This window comes from Eubalaena glacialis, chromosome 9 (genome assembly GCF_028564815.1).
Source record: "Eubalaena glacialis isolate mEubGla1 chromosome 9, mEubGla1.1.hap2.+ XY, whole genome shotgun sequence".
NCBI lineage: Eukaryota > Metazoa > Chordata > Mammalia > Artiodactyla > Balaenidae > Eubalaena > Eubalaena glacialis.
In genome coordinates, this window is record NC_083724.1 from 76,288,756 (window position 1) to 76,309,068 (window position 20,313).

The 20,313-nt window shown below is 36.7% G+C and overlaps 2 protein-coding genes across 3 annotated transcripts in view; both read right to left on the minus strand.

The window, feature by feature from the left end:
• The window catches only part of CAAP1 (caspase activity and apoptosis inhibitor 1), a 50,707-nt gene extending 48,584 nt beyond the window's left edge, over window positions 1–2,123 (minus strand). The window contains exon 1 of one of the 2 annotated variants that reach the window (XM_061199134.1): window positions 1,736–2,123. In XM_061199134.1, coding sequence (XP_061055117.1) covers window positions 1,736–2,041 — 306 coding nt within the window. In that variant the 5' untranslated portion in view covers window positions 2,042–2,123. Of the gene's footprint in view, window positions 1–1,638; window positions 1,685–1,735 lie in introns of those variants that run through there. The other variant, XM_061199136.1, reaches the window with a different exon arrangement.
• A 9,829-nt stretch (window positions 2,124–11,952) lies between these two features.
• PLAA (phospholipase A2 activating protein) overlaps window positions 11,953–20,313 on the minus strand; it is a 36,405-nt gene continuing 28,044 nt past the window's right edge. The window contains exons 11-14 of the mRNA XM_061200471.1: window positions 18,066–18,134; window positions 15,432–15,533; window positions 13,727–13,891; window positions 11,953–12,687 (exon numbers count right to left, since the gene is read on the minus strand). Coding sequence (XP_061056454.1) covers window positions 12,122–12,687; window positions 13,727–13,891; window positions 15,432–15,533; window positions 18,066–18,134 — 902 coding nt within the window. The 3' untranslated portion in view covers window positions 11,953–12,121. The remainder of the gene's footprint in view (window positions 12,688–13,726; window positions 13,892–15,431; window positions 15,534–18,065; window positions 18,135–20,313) is intronic.

Genomic DNA, 20,313 nt, shown 5'->3' on the forward strand with positions numbered 1-20,313 from the left:
CCAGGCCCTGATAGCTGTATGGTCCAACAGTCAAGTTCCAACATATCTTTGAGAAAAAGATATAAACTACTCTGGAACACACCAAAAAAAATGCAAAGCTTTCCCAACTCAATCCATTAGGCTACCATAACCCTGATACCAAAACAAGACAGGATAACTACAAAAATAAAAACAATAAGCTGATTTAACTTAAGAACATAGGCACAAAAGTAAAACTACGGAATTTCAGCCGAGTACAACCACCAAATCAACAAATCAAATAGTATTTATCCCAAGAGTGCTGAGGACAATTCAATAGAAGTTAACTTATCAATAAAATTACATAATCAGATTAAGAAGCAAAACTACTGATCACCTCAACAGAATGCCCTAAAGGCATCTGATAGAACTCTACAACCCTCAGAAAACCACGAATTAAAGAAAATTTCCTTAACTTGATCAAAGGTATCTTTCAGAACCTATGGCAAATACACTTACTGCTGTAAAATTAGAAATGTTTCCACTACAAAAAAAGAATGGGAAAAGAATGCCTACTATGAACGCTTGTGTTCAACACTATACTAAAAGCCTTAGATTTAAAAGAAAGAAAAGGACTTCCCTGGTGGCGCAGTGGTTAAGAATCCGCCTGCCAATGCAGGGGACATGGGTTCGAGCCCTGGTCCGGGAAGATCCCACATGCCGCAGAGCAACTAAGCCCGTGTGCCACAACTACTGAGCCTGCGCTCTAGAGCCCGTGAGCCACAACTACTGAGCCCGCGTGCCACAACTACTGAAGCCCGCGCGCCTAGAGCCCGTGCTCCACAAGAGAAGCCACTGCAATGAGAGGCCCGCGCACCGCAATGAAGAGCAGCCCCCACTCACTGCAACTAGAGAAAGCCTGTGCGCAGCAACGAAGACCCAACACAGCCAAAAATAAATAAATAAAAATTTAAAAAGAACAAAAAATAAGAAATATCAGGGCTGAAAAAGGATATATGTATATGTATAACTGAAGCACTTTGCTGTACACCTGAAACTAACACAACACTGTAAATCAACTATACTCCAATAAAAAATAAAAATTAAAAAAAAATTTTAAATAAAAAAAAAGAATTATCAGGGCTGACAGGAGTTAATAAAGAGGCTGCATATCAAACGATTAATGGGGAAGCATAGAGACTTCCATGATTTTCCCTTCATTTCTGTGTTGTATGCATTTAAAGTATGTATTCATGCATTTGTTTTATAATGTAAGCAAACTTTTTTTTAAAAACGTTACTATCTTGCTAGGTCGATGGAGCATAAAGAACATGGCTTTTATAATCAGATATTGCATTCGAATGTAGGCGTTATTAACAAACTGTGACTGTGGGTAGACTTCCTTAACCTCTTTGAGCCTCAATTTTCTCATCTTGTAACGTGCAGGAAGAGAAATAAAGCGCGGCTCGCAAGGGCACTGAAAGGTAGTTCCTGACCCATACTTTTCAAGGAGACTGAGGAGACCACAGGAGTGGAAGAAGCCAAAAGCAGTATGAGTCAGACCATCGGTAAATTCGGAAACTTTAAGTTCAAGACGTGGGAGTGTGGGGTTCAAGGGAACTTAGGAACATGAACTTCAAACACGGGACCCCTTGGGATCGCAGCGCTAACATGAGATACCTCCGGCTCCGCATCCCGCTGCCACATTCCGCTCCTCGCCCACCTTCTTCCGGAAACGCAGCCGCTTCGAGAAGCGGCGAGAAGAGCACGCACGCACCTGCTGCAAGGAGCCGGAGACGCTGGCAGATGAGTCAGTGCTCCTCCGCTTACGGCGCTCACTGCGCTCCACGCTGCTCCCACCCCAGCAGCTGCCGCCGCTCCCACCGCCAGTGACACTTCCACTCAAGCTGGTGTTCCCACAGCAGGTGACGCTCCCGCAGCCGCTGGCGCTCCCGCAACCGCTGGTGCTTCCACTGCCGCCGCTGGCGACGGCGGGAACCGGGTCCGGCGCCGCGAGCGCCGCCGCCGCCTCCTGACCGCTTCGTTTGCGCCGCTTCTCCCGGGAAGACTTCTTCCCAGTCATGATCCCGCTGCTGCAACCATCCGGGGAAAGCCCGCCGCTTCTGGATCGACCGAAAGCCTGCCGCAACAGCTAGCGGCGGGCACGGGCGTCGCAGATTTGACGTCACTTCCGGCCACATCGCTAACGTCAGGAGGCGTTTCTGGAGGCGGGGCCGGGGCCAATAGCGCTGCCTCCACCAGCCGAGGAGGTAGGCTTCAGTTTGCGGCAGGTGAGCAGCGTGGGTGGTCTTTTGTTGTTTGTTTTCATACCCCTACAAAGGGCCCAAGGCGGAGCATTACAACAGCTCTTTGCCTTATTGACACTGTTTTTCAATCTTTGTCTATATACAATACACAGTAAGGTAAAGGTATATTGTTTGATTCTCCAATGTCATTTGTCTTTCAATTTTTGTTTGACACTAACAACAATAAAGAAAATTTAAGGGAAATCTCATTATCATCATCACGTGGATAGATTTTTTTTTAATGTATTTTAGGGAGTTGTACAAGAGTAGGGTCTTCTGCTTCTTTGTTTTTCCCCATTAACACTACTCTCTGGGCATGATTCCTTTTCTCTCTAAAGGCCCTTGACGCTTGTATTTATTCTTTCTCAATTTATTTAATATTCAAATACTGGCGCTTAGGTTGTTGACAGCCTGGCACATTGTCAGAAAAATGCCGCTATAAATAACTTAAGAAAAAATTTACATTATTTTGTACTCAAAAAAAAGAAATTGATCAAAGGATATCAGCATCTTATTTTTCTTCTATTTAATCGAGTTCCTTTGAAAAAGAAGGGCTGAACCAACTTAGAATGTCATGCATATAGTGAAATCTTTTTAAGAATTTGTTCTAACACATGATAATAGTAGTTTTAACTTGTATTCTTGACTTACAATGTTGAATACTTTTCCACTGATTGGAACACTGTTTCCTCATCATCAAGTAGTCCGGTATTGTTTAACCATTTATCTACCAGAATAAGTATGGCGACCTGCTAAATGTAAATTAATTCTTTATGTTGGGGAAAGGGGAGCAGGAATAAAATATTATTGGCATATTAGTGTTGCTACCTTTTCTCTCTTCCTTCTTTCCTCATAAACTGCCGTTTCACACTAGTTCTTGGTTTTTTGAAGGAGAGGAAAACAAGAAGAGTTTAGGAGTGGAGGTGACCAATAAGGAGATCCCAGACCATTTTTTAAAGGGATTTGAGGCAAGAAATGCAAAAGAAAAGGAGCAGTGTGTGAGGGCAGCAATGGAAAAGAATAGAAGAGAATTTAGGGACTATTTCCGGAGATTATGTATTTCCTGCATAGAGTGCATGAGGGACAAGAAAAAGACGAGTGAGTTTTTGAAAATAGATTATGGGTCATAGTTTTATGAATGTTAGCTTTTGTGGGCTGCTGTGTGGGATTTTTGGATCTAAACACAAACCAGGTTTTAAAATCAGAGATCAAGAACACATAAAAAAATGTGTCACCGTTTGGCTTGGGTGGTCTCAGCTGAGGCCTTTAGCCACGGAAGGAAAAAGGTAAGGATAGGGCAACACTAGCTGGGTGGTAGTAATTTTCTAACTTTCATTGAGGTGATAGAAAGCAGTTGAAAAAAGAAACCTCCCTTTGACCACATTCCCTACCTGTCTCAGTCACTCAGCAACTATTTAGTAAGTACCTAAAACAAACCAGGTTGCAGGGGCAATCCCAGGTCTGGGAAAAAAGCTGTCTCCACTCCCCATTCCACCCGTATATTTGCCTTCTAAAGTCAATGCTGAGGCCAGGCCCACTGTGCCCTCAGGAGTTCCATATTGGCCTCATTAAGTCTCATGCCTGAAAGGAATGGGAGTATTACAGTATATTCACAGACAGAATAAATACATAAAATCAATAACATGTAATGGTTGTGACCTTGTTACGAACTGAATTATGTTCCTCCAAAATTTATATGTAGAAACCCTAACTAACCCAATATAACTATATTTGGGGTAGGGAGTTTAAGGAGGTAATTAAGCTTAAATGAGGTCATGAGGACAGGGAAAGGGCTTTGACTCATGGTGTGAATATGTCAGAGACATCACAGGTTGGCTGAGAGTCAGTGAGATGCCATTGTCTATTTAGGTTGAACCATATGAAATTGCCTTTTTTGTAGGTCAAAACTGGTTGAATGGTGACAGTTTCATATGGTTCAACCCAATATTATAGAGCTTAAGAGGGCCAGCACTAAATATTGTTATGAACTTAAAAGCTCTGCAAGCAGATGCAGGACTGCTTTTCTGCCCTGGAACAAATATACGGGAGGGTAGACAGAGATTGGGATTTATATGCCATTTTCATAACTACTCTTCAGCAACCCAGTGAGCGTTAATCACAGTGATTGGCTAGGGACAGGATGCATTAATGCTGGGGCCAATCAGTACTTCTCTGGAATCTTATAAAGAGACATTAGATGAGAATTTTGCTCTTTCATCTTAAATGATGAACTATAAGGAAGTTACCTCATAGCTGCTAGTTGTCATGTTCCCTGACCTGGGAAGGATGCTAAGAGAATGAGACCAACAAGAGACACTTGCTGGAACAAGACACAGAAAGTCCTAATGGTGTCATTTTTCATCAGTGAGCCAATAATTCTTTTTTTTTTTTAAGCTGATCTGTTACTTTCTGTCACTTGAAACGTAGAGTCCTAATTAATACAACTTACGACACGTAAGATGTTCCATGAACAGCATTTTTTTCTGCTGCCCCATATCTTTCCTAGAAATATACCCTCCGAGACTATTCAAAAACCCCACCTCCACTCATCTTAACTACATCTAAGGTTTCACTTCTTATTTAAAACCCTTCCAAATCACTTGCATTCTGAACCCTGCTAAGATTAGCCGCTTTTTCGTTTGTAACCTACTGTTCTCCCTACAGAGCAACCAAAACTGTCTACTGCAGGCACTTGCTAATATCTTCTTCAAAATACTGTTAGTTCTCATGAACAGAGGCCGTGTATTACATATCTTTGTAGTCTCAACATATAATACAGTATCTGGCACATGCTAGAAACTCAATGCTTGTTAAACTCTGTACTGAGAAGTTGCAGATCCACACAGAGCTTCTTTCTATGTCGCCACTGTGGTAAATGGCATGAATGGCTCCAGGTCTTCACCTCTCTGTATTCATGCCCTTTGCCATGTAATTTGATAATGTCCTTCTTCCACTGACTAGAGACATAATTCCTGCAAAGTGGAGTCAGCCATATGACTTAATGAAGCCAAGGGGATATTAGCAGATGTGCAGCAAGCAGTCTCAAAAAAAGCTTGTGCAGTTAGGATGGTCCACTCTTGTACTTCCACCATCACCATGAAAATTATATACTCAGACTAGCCCATTAGTCCCAGGAGAAAGAGGAGACAAATAGGGCTCAGCTGCCCCAGCTAAGCTATCCAGTCAAGTCCAGAGTAGAGTCACAAATGAGCCTAGCCAGGATCAGCCAAACCCCAAACTTGTAACTCCTGAGCTAAATAAATGCTATCGTTTTTGTTATTGTTTTCTGTGCAGTATTACTGTGGCTATAGTTAACTTATATGCATACTTTCTAGACTCCCCCTGCCTCCTCTTTCCTTGTATTTCTCTGCTAGTTATGAGAAGGACCTTCAACGCTGTTTGATATCAAATGAGTCACTGTTCAATGCTACAGCTGTAGGATGGGTAGATGTGATTCTTATATTCTAACAGAAATGCCTTTATATTTCATGGTGAGGTTCTGTGGCATTATAAAGAAGTGTAAGGATATTTGTGTTTAGAGTTCCAACCAACTGCTTTTATTAAAAAATCATCAGGACACCACCACCCCCTACCACCTACATGGGCACTTTTTCCCCCCGTAGCAATAAAATCTAGCATTTTTCTTTTCCTTTTAAATATTCTTTGTACACAGCAGTCACTTTCATTGTTAAAGAAGATGTTAGACTTGGTTAACTTTGAAAGTAATGCTTGATAAACACATTATGTGGCAGATATTTTGCTAGGCTTTTTTTTTTTTTTGGCTGCGTTGGATCTTCATTGCTATGCGCGGGCTTTCTCTAGATGCGGCGAGCGGGGGCTGCTCTTCGTTGCGGTGCGCGGGCTTCTCTTTGCTGTGGCTTCTCTTGTTGCAGAGCATGGGCTCTAGGTGCACAGGCTTCAGTAGTTGGGCTCGCAGGCTCTAGAGCGCAGGCTCAGTAGTTGTGGCGCAGGGGCTTAGTTGCTCCGCGGCATGTGGGATCTTCCCGGACCAGGGCTCGAACCTGTGTCCCCTGCATTGACAGGTGGATTCTTAACCACTGCGCCACCAGGGAAGCCTGTATTTTGCTAGGCTTTTACACAAATATCTTATTCTTCTATTTTATGAAATCTCAATGCAGAGATGTGTAAACTGGGACTGAGGTTAAGCAACTTGCCTTAACTCATTAGTAAGTGGTGGAAATATCACTGAACTATATGGCTTTTTAACTCCAAAGCCAGTCCTCTTTTGCTATATTACACTGCATCTCTGGTTGCTCTTACTATTGAAATTTTAAATGATGTATATGTAAGCAAACATTTCTTGAATTTATTAGTTCCTTTGAGGACACAAGAATGAAAGAAATGTGGTTTGAGGACTTGTTTCAGGCCACCTTTTTCTGCTCTATGTATCAACCTTACATGCCACTACCAACCATCATAGTTGCTATTATGATAAAGTGAAGTGGCTACTACAAATCGAGATTTTTCTCCATATGGATATCCAGTTTTGCCAACATCATTTTTTAAATGTAATTTTGTTGTTTTGTTACTACTGACTTGTCAAAAAAATTTACTTGACCTCTTTCAGTTTCTTCACCTGTAAAAGTAAGATTACTAGCAGTACTTGCCCCATGGAAATAATGGTAAACATAGGAAATAGCATAATGTACTTGCTTAATGCATGCTATTTAGTTTACTTAAATTCATCTGTTCTTTGCAATGCTGCTCAACTGGTTGGTTTTAAATACAGTTGCAAACCACTGAGTAAACATTGCTATATCATGTGCCTTAAATGTAGAGTGATGTTATCTCTATCACATCATATCTAATGAAAATATCATTGCCACTTAGACATTATACTTTTCTGATTTATTATAAAGTGTCCAGGAAACCTAGGGTCAAGTTTTAAGTCCCAGGAATTCATCTTAGGCCTAGGATCAATATCAGCCTACCTACTTTACAGAAGTATGTTGGTCAACCTTCTCCTCTAAAACTTCCATTACCCACCTTATTCTGAAGGCTATTTTCCTCCATGACAGGCACGAGTGGTTTACTTTTGCCCTCAAAGTCAAGATCCTGCCTTTCTTAGTATCCCTGGAAAACAAGCATCCTAATTTCAAATATTAAACAAATAAAACCTGATAACCACTTTGGGAAGCAGACAGGTGGAAAAATATTTAAGAACAAGAAAACTTTAAAAAAATGTTCCCCCATCTTTGTTGAGATGGTAACTAGAATGCCAATTATACCATTTTTATTCTCCTAACCTCCTTTAGTTAAGGGAAGGAAAACATCATTAAGGAAGCTCAGATATGATGCAATCAAGTAAAAAAAAAAAAAAATCAAACAAAAAACAAGTACTAATCACCTGTGAATATTCTAGCCACAATAGTCGAATTTCAATCTAACCAAGCCTTTGGATTTAGCTTTCGGTTTATAGGAAATAGGTGTGGCAGGCAAATTCTAAGAGGGCCACCAAAGATCCCTCTCCCTGGTATTCATAACCTTGTGTAATCCACTTTTCTTGAGTAATTTACTTCCAAGCAATAGAGTATCTTGATGTTGAGGGGATGTCATGTTTGTGATTAAATTATAAAGATTCTTGTTGGTCCTGCTAGCAGACTCTGTCTTCCTGGCTTTGATGAAGCAACTAGCCATGTCAGGGAGGCCCACCAGGCAAAACTGATGGCAGCCTCTGGCCAACAGCCAGCTAGGAACTGAGGTCCTTAATTCAGCAATCAAAAACAACTGAACACTAACTATGTAAGTGAGCTTAAAAAAATGCATCCTTCCCCAGTCCAGCCTTCAGATGAGACCCCAGCCTTGGTGGGCACCTTGATTGCAGCCTCATGTGAAACAAAGAAGCAGAGGAACCAGCTAAGTTGTGGCAGGATTCCTCACTCACAGAAAATTTGAGATAATAAATGTGTTATTTTAAGTCACTAAGTATTGAGGTAATTTATTAAGCAACAGTAGGTAATACAGTAGGGTTATAAGAATATTTTTTACAAATACAAAATGGGAGTAGTTAACATTCTGGATTGGCCAACACACTTCAAAGTCAATGATAAAAAAAAAAAAAGGAGATGGAGGAACTGTTGTAGATTAAGAGACCAAACAGCCATATAACCAAATAACTAAATTCAATACATAAACCTTGATTTTTTAGATTAGATCCTTTAGAACAAAAGTTATAAAAAACATTCTTAGGACAATGAGGAAATTTGAATATACACTGGATATTAGATGTTATGAAATTACTAATTCTTTTAGTATGTGGTTATTAATAAGAATATTCTTTAAAATGTTTTTTCTTAAAAGATGCATAATGAAGTATTTAGTTGATAAGTGTGTTATTTGTAACTTATTTTTAAATAATTTCAAATGGAAGTATTAACAATAGAGATAAAGCAAATATGGCAAAATGTTAACTGCAGAACCTAGCTGGCAAGTCCATGAGTGTTCATTGTATGTATGAACATTTTCATTAAAAAATTGAAACGAAACACATGGAAAAATGAAGTTAAATGAAAGTCTTCAAAATTGTATTTATAATGACAACTACACTGTGTGCTACAGACTGAATGTGCCTCCTCAAAATATGTTGAAACCTAATCTCCTACGTGATGGTATTTGGAGGTGGAGCCTTTGGGAGGTGATTAGATCATGAGAGTGGAGCCCTCATGATTGAGGGGTCCCCAGAGAGCTCCCCCCTCCCTTCTGCCATGCAAGGACACAGGAAGACAGCATCTAAGAGCCAGAAAGTGGGCCCTTACCAAACACCAAATATGCCAGCACCTTTATCTTGGACCTTCCAGTCTCTGGAACTGTGAGAAGTAAATGTTCATTGTTTAAGCCACCAAATCTATGGTATTTTTGTTGTAGCAGCCGAAACAGACTGAGATACTGTGTATAATTTTCTACAGAAAAATGCATTAGAAATTAGAGTAATTATAAATTATTTTTTTAAATGATTGAATAACATTTCCTATTCTCAGGTGGGTAATTTATATCTCAAGACCTCTAGGAAGGATGATACGTCACAAATGATCCTCTATACATTTTATTATTTTTTCACAAAATAACCATAATATACAGTTATAACTGCTAAGGAAGCCATAACCCAGTCTTATCCCCAGAATTATCTTTGTGAAGAAGGTTTTTAGCTATGCTTCTTCCATTACTTTAAGAAGATTATGAGGTAGATAAAAAAATTTTGTCACATTGTTAGTTATAAATTCAGCTAGTCATGAAAAAAAAAATCATAACATGCTCATTTTATTTATTTATTTTTTGGCCACATCGTGTGGCATGGGGGATCTTAGTTCTCTAACCAGGGATTGAACCCTGCCCCCCTGCAGTGGAAGCGTGGAATCCTAACCACTGGACAGCCAGGGAATTCCCTAAAATGCTCATTTTTAAAAATGTAATGCCAGAGGGACTATAATAGTTAATGAATTAGAGACAATGATAACTTAGCTCTTTTGCAGGCAACTGTTTCTAATGCAATATGAAGGACATTAACTCCAAGACTTTTACCACTGGAGGTGATTTGGCAACATTTATCAAAGTTTAAAAATGTGCATTAACTTGACCCACCAATTCCAAGTATAAAATGTATCCTAAGGAATTAGTAAGAAACTTGTGAGATTTGCCATAGCATTGCTTGATAGCTGAAAATAGGAAACAATGTCAGATAATAGGAAATGGGCACATCGATATAACATAATATTATATTTATTAAGGTGGAAATATGTGTACTATATGTCAAGTTTAAAAATCAGGTTATTGAACAATGTGTATCATACAATCCTTTTTTAAAAAAATAAAACATGTTTACATATTAATTGATATGGCACAAGATGTCAAGAATGATTCTCTCTGGGTAGTGGAATTATAGGCAATTTTTATTTAATGTGTGTGTGTTTTATTCAATGAATGTGTATTTTTCTATTCAGAAAAAAATAATAAGGGAATCATGGAAAAAAGTAACTTAAAAAAAATCTTTAAAACAATTGGATCACCACTTATCACTTATCTTTCAAGTGGGATTTTTTTTCCTTTTTGCTAAACTGTATTTTGTAATTTTTCTTCAATAAACATGACATAACAGTATAATAAAAGTGGTTATAAAAACACTTGTACACTAATGGGAAGCAAACAGTGTTTACCATTTGCCACCCCTTACATTTTGAAGAGTAAACTCCTATTCTTAACGAAGACTTTACATCCTACCATTATTCAAAGGTACCTAGTATTTCAAAATATTGTAGATAAATTGTACTTACAATTGCATGCTAAACATGACATGTTAAAAAGAAAGCACTGTATTGTAAGCACTGAACCAGGCTGACCCAGTTATACTCTTAATGCAGTCATTTAACTTTGACTTAACCCCCTAAATCCCAATTCAACAAAAAGCAAAGCACGGGTAACTAATGGAACCAGCAAACAATATTTAACATCTGGGTACACACCAGAAAATTGCAATTTAATACTTAGCAAAATACATATCCCCTCAATTTACATTTTACCCATTCTCTTTTGATATTCCAAAAGTTTTTCCTTGGATTAATCTAGACAATCAAACCATTCCTCTCTTATTGGGGAAAAACTGTTCTTCTTAGACTGCAATTTGGCATTAAGCCAGGAAATTCATGGTTCTATATATCATAAATGTTGGGAATGATGCTCACTATTTTAGATTAAGAATAGTTTCACTTCTCTTAAGAAATTAAGGTTCTCTTAGACACAATAATTTATATAATTAATGGGTTGGTTCCTTCTTGGTGTTAGTTGCTAGGATGTTCATAGACAAATTTGTGACCCCCTCCCTCTCTAGGAAGTATGGCATGGTTTGTACTTTTCCTTTTTTCCATCATGATTCATCCCACTATCTTTACTTCTGAAAATAGAGATAACATCACCCTACATTTAACAGGATTTGGGAATTAAATATCAAAGTGTTTAGCACTATACCGGGGCCATGTTAGAGGCTCAAAAATACTAATTTCCCATGACAGTCTCTGGACTTGCAATTAACAGTTTGATGTATTCTTGCTCGCTCAATTGCCTGATAATATTCAACACATTCCAAATTCCCTTTGATATAATGGAAATGACCAAAAATAGACAATCAGATATCGAAATTGGAAAGAATAATGAAGTTACCTCAAATAGTGAAGGGGAAAAGAAACTGGATCATAAGCCTGTAGTCAATTTGGGGCTTCATCCGTCTGAACTGATACACATAACACAGCTTAGTAATTTGCTTTTACTTCAACTAAAAATGAGCCATCAAGCAAACTTTCTATTTACAAAGGACTTAAATGAAGAAATTATATCTTTTCAACATATGGAATAATTTATAACAAACTTAATTTTAAAAATTCTAAAGTAGTTGTCCTAAAACAAGACCTTGAAATCAATCAGTGCTGTTGAAAGAATCCAGCAATGAAAATGAGTAGAGCAGAAATTAAATAAAAGACAACCACCAACAATTAACAGTCTGGGGTATATAAGTAGTAAAGCAGATTACATAAATAAAAGCCCTTGTCTTCTCCTAGTTGGCTAAGGTAAGGGAACTACACCACTGTAGTTGTGTTGCTGTTGGTCATAGCTCATTCTTAATTTATCTCTGAACTATTAAAAAACCTATCCCCATTACCCAGGAAAATTTCACAGTTCATCAGTGCAAAAATTTTATTTCTCCTTTGTTTCCCCTTCCCCGCCCCCACTTTACAAGATCTGAAATTTTACTTAATCCACAGCATTCTTTTCATCATCTGTAATGTCATGTGAAATGTGAGAAAAAAAAAATACTTAACAATTTAAAATCTCAGTCCCCTAGCCCACTGTTACAGTAAATTTAGGATAAGTCTACAGCATTCACTTACTTTAGCTGGTTCTGATACCGAGGCATACTTTTTTATTTGAGAATCAACGCCTAAAGATTTGGCTAATTGTACAGCGTTTGAATCATCACTGATAAGTGTCCCAAGAGCCACAAGAAGTCTAAAAGTGGCTTCCAGGTCTTGTACAACTTCCAAGACTGTGCTAATTACTGACAAGCACTGAGCTTTCCCTTCAATGTTATGGTCTTTATGAAAACAAACAGAATAGTTCAGGGTTAATGTAGCCAGAGCAATGTGAATGTTCTTATTGCTCCCTGATTTCAGTTCTATTGCATGGGATAGTAGTGATTCCCTCTGGGACATCATGAGCTTTTGTCCTGCCTGGCCAACAAAACAATTGCAAAAAGTCCTAAGAGCAAGCAGCTGGTTTGCTGGCTTTCCTTTAGGGTTCAGAAGACTGATGAGATGGCTGCTGAACCGAGCTCCTTCTTTTTCATTGCAGAAGTTCTCATTCACACTGGGATGTTTAATAGACAACCGAAGAATGTCAAGTGCAGGAAAGACAATATCTATTGAAAAGAAAAATTCATTAATGTTAAAAAAGCATTTTAAACATTAAAAATCATATGCCTGCTTTACAAAATGTGTATACTTCTGAAACTTGTGTTAACTGATTTTTCATATTTATAGAGACTGTATTTATTGCTACAAGATCACCTTACTTTAAAAATATGGTAACTCTCCTGGGTTATTAAAATAGCTTGACATACAGTGAGTATTCAATAAATCTTTGTGCAAAGAACAGGATTGGGACCTTGCTTTTAAAAAATCCTAAAACAAGACCAAAGAATTGAGGGAAAGTTCTTTATAGGAGAATTCCAGTTCACAAATGCCAATAGGATGCTTATTATACACACTGGTGGAAGGATTTATATTTAAGGGACTGGGTAGACACCATGTAAATGAATGCGCTAAACAATCTTAACATCATTAAAACTGAGGAAAGCAGAAATTATGGGCCCTGTGATATAAAGGTAGTATGCAACATCATTTATAAAGGATATTCACCTGAAAAAAACTACTGAACCAGAATCTAATTATGTCTAGCAGGAAAAACAGAGATAGAGGAACACATTAAGTGATCAGCCAAATTCAAAATATGGGACATTTTGCAGGAAAAATGATTTTTTTCTCCAATAAATCAATTACATGAAAAAATAATGGGGAAGAGGACACTTTTGGAATAAAAAGAATTAATTAACTAAATAAAAGAAAACATACTTATAGCAAATGTTTGTAGCCTATGTTTAACAGGTCAGATAGAGTTTCGTGGATGGCTTGCAGGGAATCCACAAATGCTCTGAAAGAGTATACAAAATGGTCCATGTATGGGATCATTACATTACCTTCAGATTCTCTTAAGGTATGTGACCAAAGCAAGACTATGAGTTACAGTGGTATAGTGAATCCTTTTTGCGAAGTTTTTCCCAATGCGAATTTCGACTAACATGTCAACTTTTATTTAATCTAGAAACACCAGTAGTATGGATAGAAATTAAAAGATATACTTTCTGCTTTCTAGTTACATTTTAAAGAGTGCTTCTGTACCTTCAGGCCAGTTAACAGCTTTCCATAAAATCTGAAGTTGCTGGGCTGTGGGTTTTTCTGAAGAATTATTACATATTAGAGATAGTATCTTTTCAAGAAGTACCAAGTCATCCTCAGTTAACTTCTTCTCTTCCGATGCAGTTCCATTAAGTTCCTTCAGTTTACCTAGAACCCAAATCCAAACCTTCAATATTCTCTAACTGTAATTAGGCAGATATATCACATAAATGCCAACATTTTCAATAGGAGTACTCTACCACACACCATGAGGAGGTAAGACTTTTCACAGCAATTATCAAAGACCATTAAACAAGAATAAGGCCTGGGAGTAATTTTAAGCTGAGTACAGTATAGAAAAAGAAAGATTACTGTGATGATTTTTATTTTACCTGTTATCTTCTAAGATCTTCTAAAGCTTTTTGCTTTGAATAAGTTTTTAAGTATACCATATTTGTTATCATTTTGAATGCTTTTCAAAGTAATGTTATGTCATATATAAGTCAATCCCCTACTTTCTCAGAGAGAAAATTTATAACAACTTTTAGCCAACTTATGGCAACTTCTATGACTGCCAATGAAATAGTCAAAAAGCTAAATGTGTATTTATATTTAATTTATTGACTTAGTTTCATCTGTACATTTGACATCACATTTTAAAAAAAAATATTTGCTTCCCACCATATTGACATTTCATGAAACTATTTCTTTAAAACTCTTCACATGCATCTTCAATATCAGCATCTTTGTCATCATTGTTACTTTGAGTCATCTAACACTATTTCCTCAAAATTTTTCATCTCCAAGAATAAAAAAGCCCAAATTTCCATCACAAAAGGTTTAAGAATATACAATGTCCAAATTTACAAATTTTTATCAATCATAACTGGAAACTTGGATCTATTTCATTATCTTTGGCATGAAAAATTGCTTAACACTAACAAAATATTAAAAGTTTATTAAGGGAATGCAAAAAGCAAGAGATCTTTTATATTTGTACAAGAGTTTAAAAATGTCAAGTTGTCTAAAAGTGTGTATACACTTCTTTATTGTTCAAAAATAAAGCAATTAAGAAAAGACCTATGAATGATTTTTATAAAGATAGTATGAAGGATGATGAGAAACAAAACAAAACAAACCCCCCCAAAACAATAACACCCCTGTCATATATTCAGGTATGTATGTTATCTTATCTCAATAGACTCTCACCATAATCTTTGAGGAAAACAGAGCTAGTAATACTCTCAGTCAAAAATAAACAAACAAACAAAAAACAAAACAAAACCTAGTCATTTTGTTCTGAAGAAAACATTAACAGAAAAAGCAATGAAAGCCAACTGAGCAGTTTCATTTTTACAGACAAGATCTTTGTTTTTTAAATGCTTCACTCGTTCGTTTTCATTATTTTTTTTCTGAAATCAGTTAAGAGCTTAGTGAATGCGACTGATATTTTTCCCCTTTAATTTTTTTTTCTCATTAAAGTCATCAGAAAGCATTTACTTACATTTGTGTAAGGTTTCTTATAAAGTATTAATGTCCATTATCAGATCGTGTATTTTTAGTTGACTCAGTTGTGTAATACCAAAATACAAGTCTCTATCATGTAAGCACCTGGTTCCCAGCACATGCTTAGGAGAGAAACAGCCTTGAGAGCAACTCAAGGAGTCTGTGGATATGTGAGAAAACTATTTAATTAAAATACACTTACCTAATATTTGTGTAGGGTTTGCTTGGTCAAAAGTGACAGCCTCTTTTTTAGGAAAATAAATATTCACTGTCTTAGATGCAGCTGATTGGTAGGCACTGTTCCCTATTTACAGAACAGAAGAAGGTGAAAATCATTCAGAGTGGTCAAAAGCAAGATTTTTCTAACTGACTTTTGTTTTCAAAATTACTGAGATACATAACTATTCAGTGCATGCAATAAAATAACAACCAACTTCAGAAAAAAAGAAAATAAATCCATAAGATTTTATATGCTGTATATATTTGTTAATATAATAAATTTCAGTTTTTGGAATGGGAGCTTCAATGTAAAACAAAGCCTTTCCATTTCATATTTTCTACTTCTCTCATATTTTTAAGATTCAATGTAAATTGAAAGTTTTTAAAAGATCAAAGAACACAAAACAATTATGAAACTTTCCATTTCCTTCTTCTCCAGGCATACTGATCTCTCTTTTCTCATTCCAAATCATGTAGTAGGCATTGTCATTTTCTCCAATCATTTTCTACATCATTTTTATAAATCCCTCCCAAGTTGTAAGCTCCTGAAGGGCATATGTATTTACTTCTTAAGTCCCCATTATAGCAACACTAACTCAGTATCTGATGATGAATAAAAAACTGCCACAAGATGAAAATTCAACAATACTCAGTGAATAAAGCTACTTCAACTAAAGCGTAATTTAAATCTAATGTATGTCTTACATTCATTTCAAATCTTAATTTATACAACATTTTTGTTCTGACGTAAAATGAAGGTATTTTGCAAAAATATGAATAAAACATTTTAATCTTCTGAGTATATCAGGAATAGAAAGGGGGAAGGTAGATAAATGAAGAATGAGGTAAGTGCACAAAATTAATTCTAATTGCTTACAAAGCATAAAATATTTATTGACATGATCAAAGACACTGCCTGTACTCCTGGTTGTTAGAGTCTAGTTGTGGTAAGGAGATTGCAAATCAAATATCGTCCAAACAATTAAGTACAATGAAAAGTTCTCTGAAGGAAAAGTATAGGATGCATTGAGAGCTTATGATAGACTAGAGGATCTAGCAAGAGGTGTATGTGCATACCCAGGAAGTTTCACTGAATTCATTTAATAAATACTATACTGCAAAATTAAATAAAAAAGAAAAAGGAGGGAAAAAGCCAAACAATAATTAGTGGTCAAAATAGCAAAGTAGAGGGCACAAATATTCCCAAAGAGAACAGCGGTACCAAACTCCTGAGGTAGAAAACTGCATGCCATGCTCAAGACACTGATGCAGGCCAGTATGGAAGAAAAAAGGCAGAGAGGAATGTGATGCAAGGCAAGAGAAAATAGCCAATGGGAAGCTATTACAGGGTTTTAATCAAGGGAGGGGCATAAACAGAGGACGACTGAGAGACCAATTTGGAGGCCATTATTTCATTGGTCTAGGTGAGAGATGACAGTGGCTTAGATAAGGTATACAAAGGTCCATTACATACACCAAACTGTTAAAAACTTTAATTTCTTAAAAATGAGAGGAAGCACTGTTAACTTTAAGACTCTTTTGTAATACAACAGGTATAACATTACTAAGAATTTATTCCGTATAAAATGATTTACATATATTTCGTAATTTTAAACTCTTATTTCTAGGAAGTAGATATAACTTTACAAATGAGAAAAAGAGAGGCACGGAAACAGAATGACTTGCTCAAGGTAAAACACATAAAAAGTAGTGGAACTGAGATTTGAATCTAAGCATTCTCACTCCAGAGTCCTCAATCTTAATTACTTACTACATTAAACTTCAATACTGCCAACCAATGTTACTTTCACAATGAAAAAAATAGCTTAGAAAATCATATACCAACTTAGTTCTCAAGTAGAGTGGTGGGTTTATGAATATTTTATTATGCTCAATAACATATATGTCACACATATTCTCTTGTATAAAATAATAAATAGGGAAATATATATGCCAAGACATCTGTCAAGCTTACAAGAGGTGAACCACAAAGTCAGTTCTGCGTTTTACGGCAGCCTATACAGAGTAAAAAAGTATGCCTGCATATGTTCAACAATGCTAAACAAGTAAGATGTGTCAGGGTCTAGGCTGGATACTAAGAATAAAAAAAGTTAGTTGCTCAGGGGAAAGCCAAATATTCCAGGCCTAAATAGTAAAAGCAAATTCTTTCCTGAGTCCTCTCAATGTGTAATGTAGTAAATAATATTCTAAACGCATTAAGTATATAAGAATGAAGCGGAAGAGATGGGAGTAACTCAGATTTTGTAAGGATAGTGAGGAAACTAGCCTTAACACAGTAGAACAGCAGTTTTCAATCCTGGCTGCACATGGGAAAATTATAAAACTACTCTTGCTAAGACCCCAACCCAGAGCAATGTTAGATCAAGTGAGCATCGCTGGGGATGAGGTTGAAGTAGTTTTTCTAAGCTCCCCAGACGATTCTAATGTGCAGTAATGACACAATTCTGAGAACACTCTAAAAGCCAGGTCAAAAGTTTGGTCTTGATTTACTGTATAAAAAGTTTTCCAGCAAGAAGAAGATGCCAATTTCCTTAAACTTTCATTACATAAAAGTACTAATGAATTAAAAAAAAAAGAGGAAATGAAAAATGTGCACCTGTAAATGGATCAACTCCAGCCACGGTAGTTCCCATACTTGCAGACACTGGTACATACCGACCACCACCTAAAATGCAATGATACTCCTAGTAAGCACAGGTAACGGCAAATGATAAAGTTCAAACTGCTCCTTCTTTACACAGAATGACTTATTTTCATTATTAGTCACACTTCAGAATGACATCTTAATAAAACAGTTGTAAATTTAATACAGCAAAATGCTTAGAACAGTATCTGGCATGCAGTTAGATCTCAATAAAATTAGCCAGAAAAGTAATTCTCAAGTTATAAAATAAATATTACATGCCTTATATACTATAATTATAGAAGTTTAATGAATTACAAAAGCATTAATAGATTGGAGAGAAAGAAAGTCAAAAGTTTCCATAATGAAATGTGAACACTATTTTATTGAAATAGAGATGGGATTAGTTGGCACATAAGACAAATAGAAAAGAAGCTAGGTAAGAGTTAGGGATGCTATGATAATAGCCCAGTCTCACATTTGAGAATACTTGTAGCTGCTTTATTGAAAATGGAAAGAAAGAAACAGGAAAAACAAGTGCAGAGAGAGAATCAGCAGGATGTGGAGATGTTCGGAGTCCTGGATCAGCCTTTGTGGGAAGAAGAAAGATGAGCTATTGTTCTAGCCCCTCTAAGCTTAATATTCATGAGTTGGTATAACCAGTGCAACAGATACAGAAAAAGCAAACAAAACTAAACAACAAAACTGCAGATATGAACAGGATTCATTAAAATAATGAAGAACACAGAATAAGTGGATTTGCTGAGTTTTTACCATATGCTGGCTAGCATGCTAAGCATCTTATATGCATGAATCATTTAAATATTAATTAGAGATCATTATTATATAATATTTTAGAAGAGGAAGGCTGAATAATTTGCCCAAGGCATTATTATGAGGCAGAAGGTAGTCCTACACTGTTCCAAATGTGGTTCTCTGACCACTTGAATGAGAGTCACTGGTTCAATATGCAGACTCCCAGGGCCTGCCCATAATAGCCTAGTAGTTCTCCAAATTAGCTTCACTTTAGAAACCAACAGGGAGCTTTTAAAACTACCTAAACAGCAAACCATATCCAAGACCATATAATCAGAATTCCTGGGGAAGGGATCCGACTCTGAGTATTTTTAACCTCCTCACTAATCTAGTGTATCAGAATCTCTGGGCGGGACCTTGCAATAACTAACTTAAACAAGCATCCCATATGATTCTAACTGACATTAAATGTTTGAGAATCATATAAATGAGGAAAAGAAAAAAGAATTAAGATTAACCTTAAGTTAGAAGCAAGACGGGGAATGTTTTGGCCCCAGTGCTGTTGGTAAAACTGGAGGAACAACATCAACAATAGTAATAGCTAACATATATTGAGGGCTTAAATATATTCCAGGCATTTTGCTAAACATTTTATATGTACTATACCACTTAATTTTTATAACATCTCAATACGGCAAATGCTTTTACCTATCTTTTATAACAGTGTGGTTCAGTTAACCTATTAATTCCATAATTCTCTTGGACTTTTAGTATGCTATCTTGCATATCTCCATAATCAGTGCATCTTCTGAGTTACTGACACTGTGCAACAGTGAGACATGCTCCAGTTACGATGGCCCCAGTTGTTCTCTTGATTTTGTTGGTACTGTTTGAAGCTTGGTATATTCTTTCTGTTCCAAAAAACAGCTGCTAATGAGATTCAGGAACTCTGTTGTTCTAAGTTTCAGAGCATCACTGTGCCTGAATATGCTGATAGAGAAAGTTATCATCTTATCTACTCTTCAGATCTTTACTGCTTTTTCAGTGTCACCAAAGACTTCCTTAATAGCCATCATGCTATCACAACATTTAGCTTGATAGTTGGTTTCTGTAGTACACTGGTACACTGCACAGGGTACAGCTATTTATTTGCATCTGGGCCACCAATGCATTCTCAGGAGAAGGGAAGCTCACTGAGAGCAGTTCACAACTTCATGATACTGACCCAAGGTTGTGTGTTGGTCCCATCTATGGTTTAGAAAGGACTATACGGTCACTTTTAGAGCTCACAGTACTAAGTCTGCAAGGCCAATAGATACCATAAATACTACGAATTTCTTCCCAAATTTCGTATATTGTCCAGGAACTCTGGCTGAAGATCCAACAACAGCATCATAAAATACATCAAATGCTATTCTGAAAACAGAGATTTCTTCAGTTGCATTAAAGTCCAATTTTTTTCCAG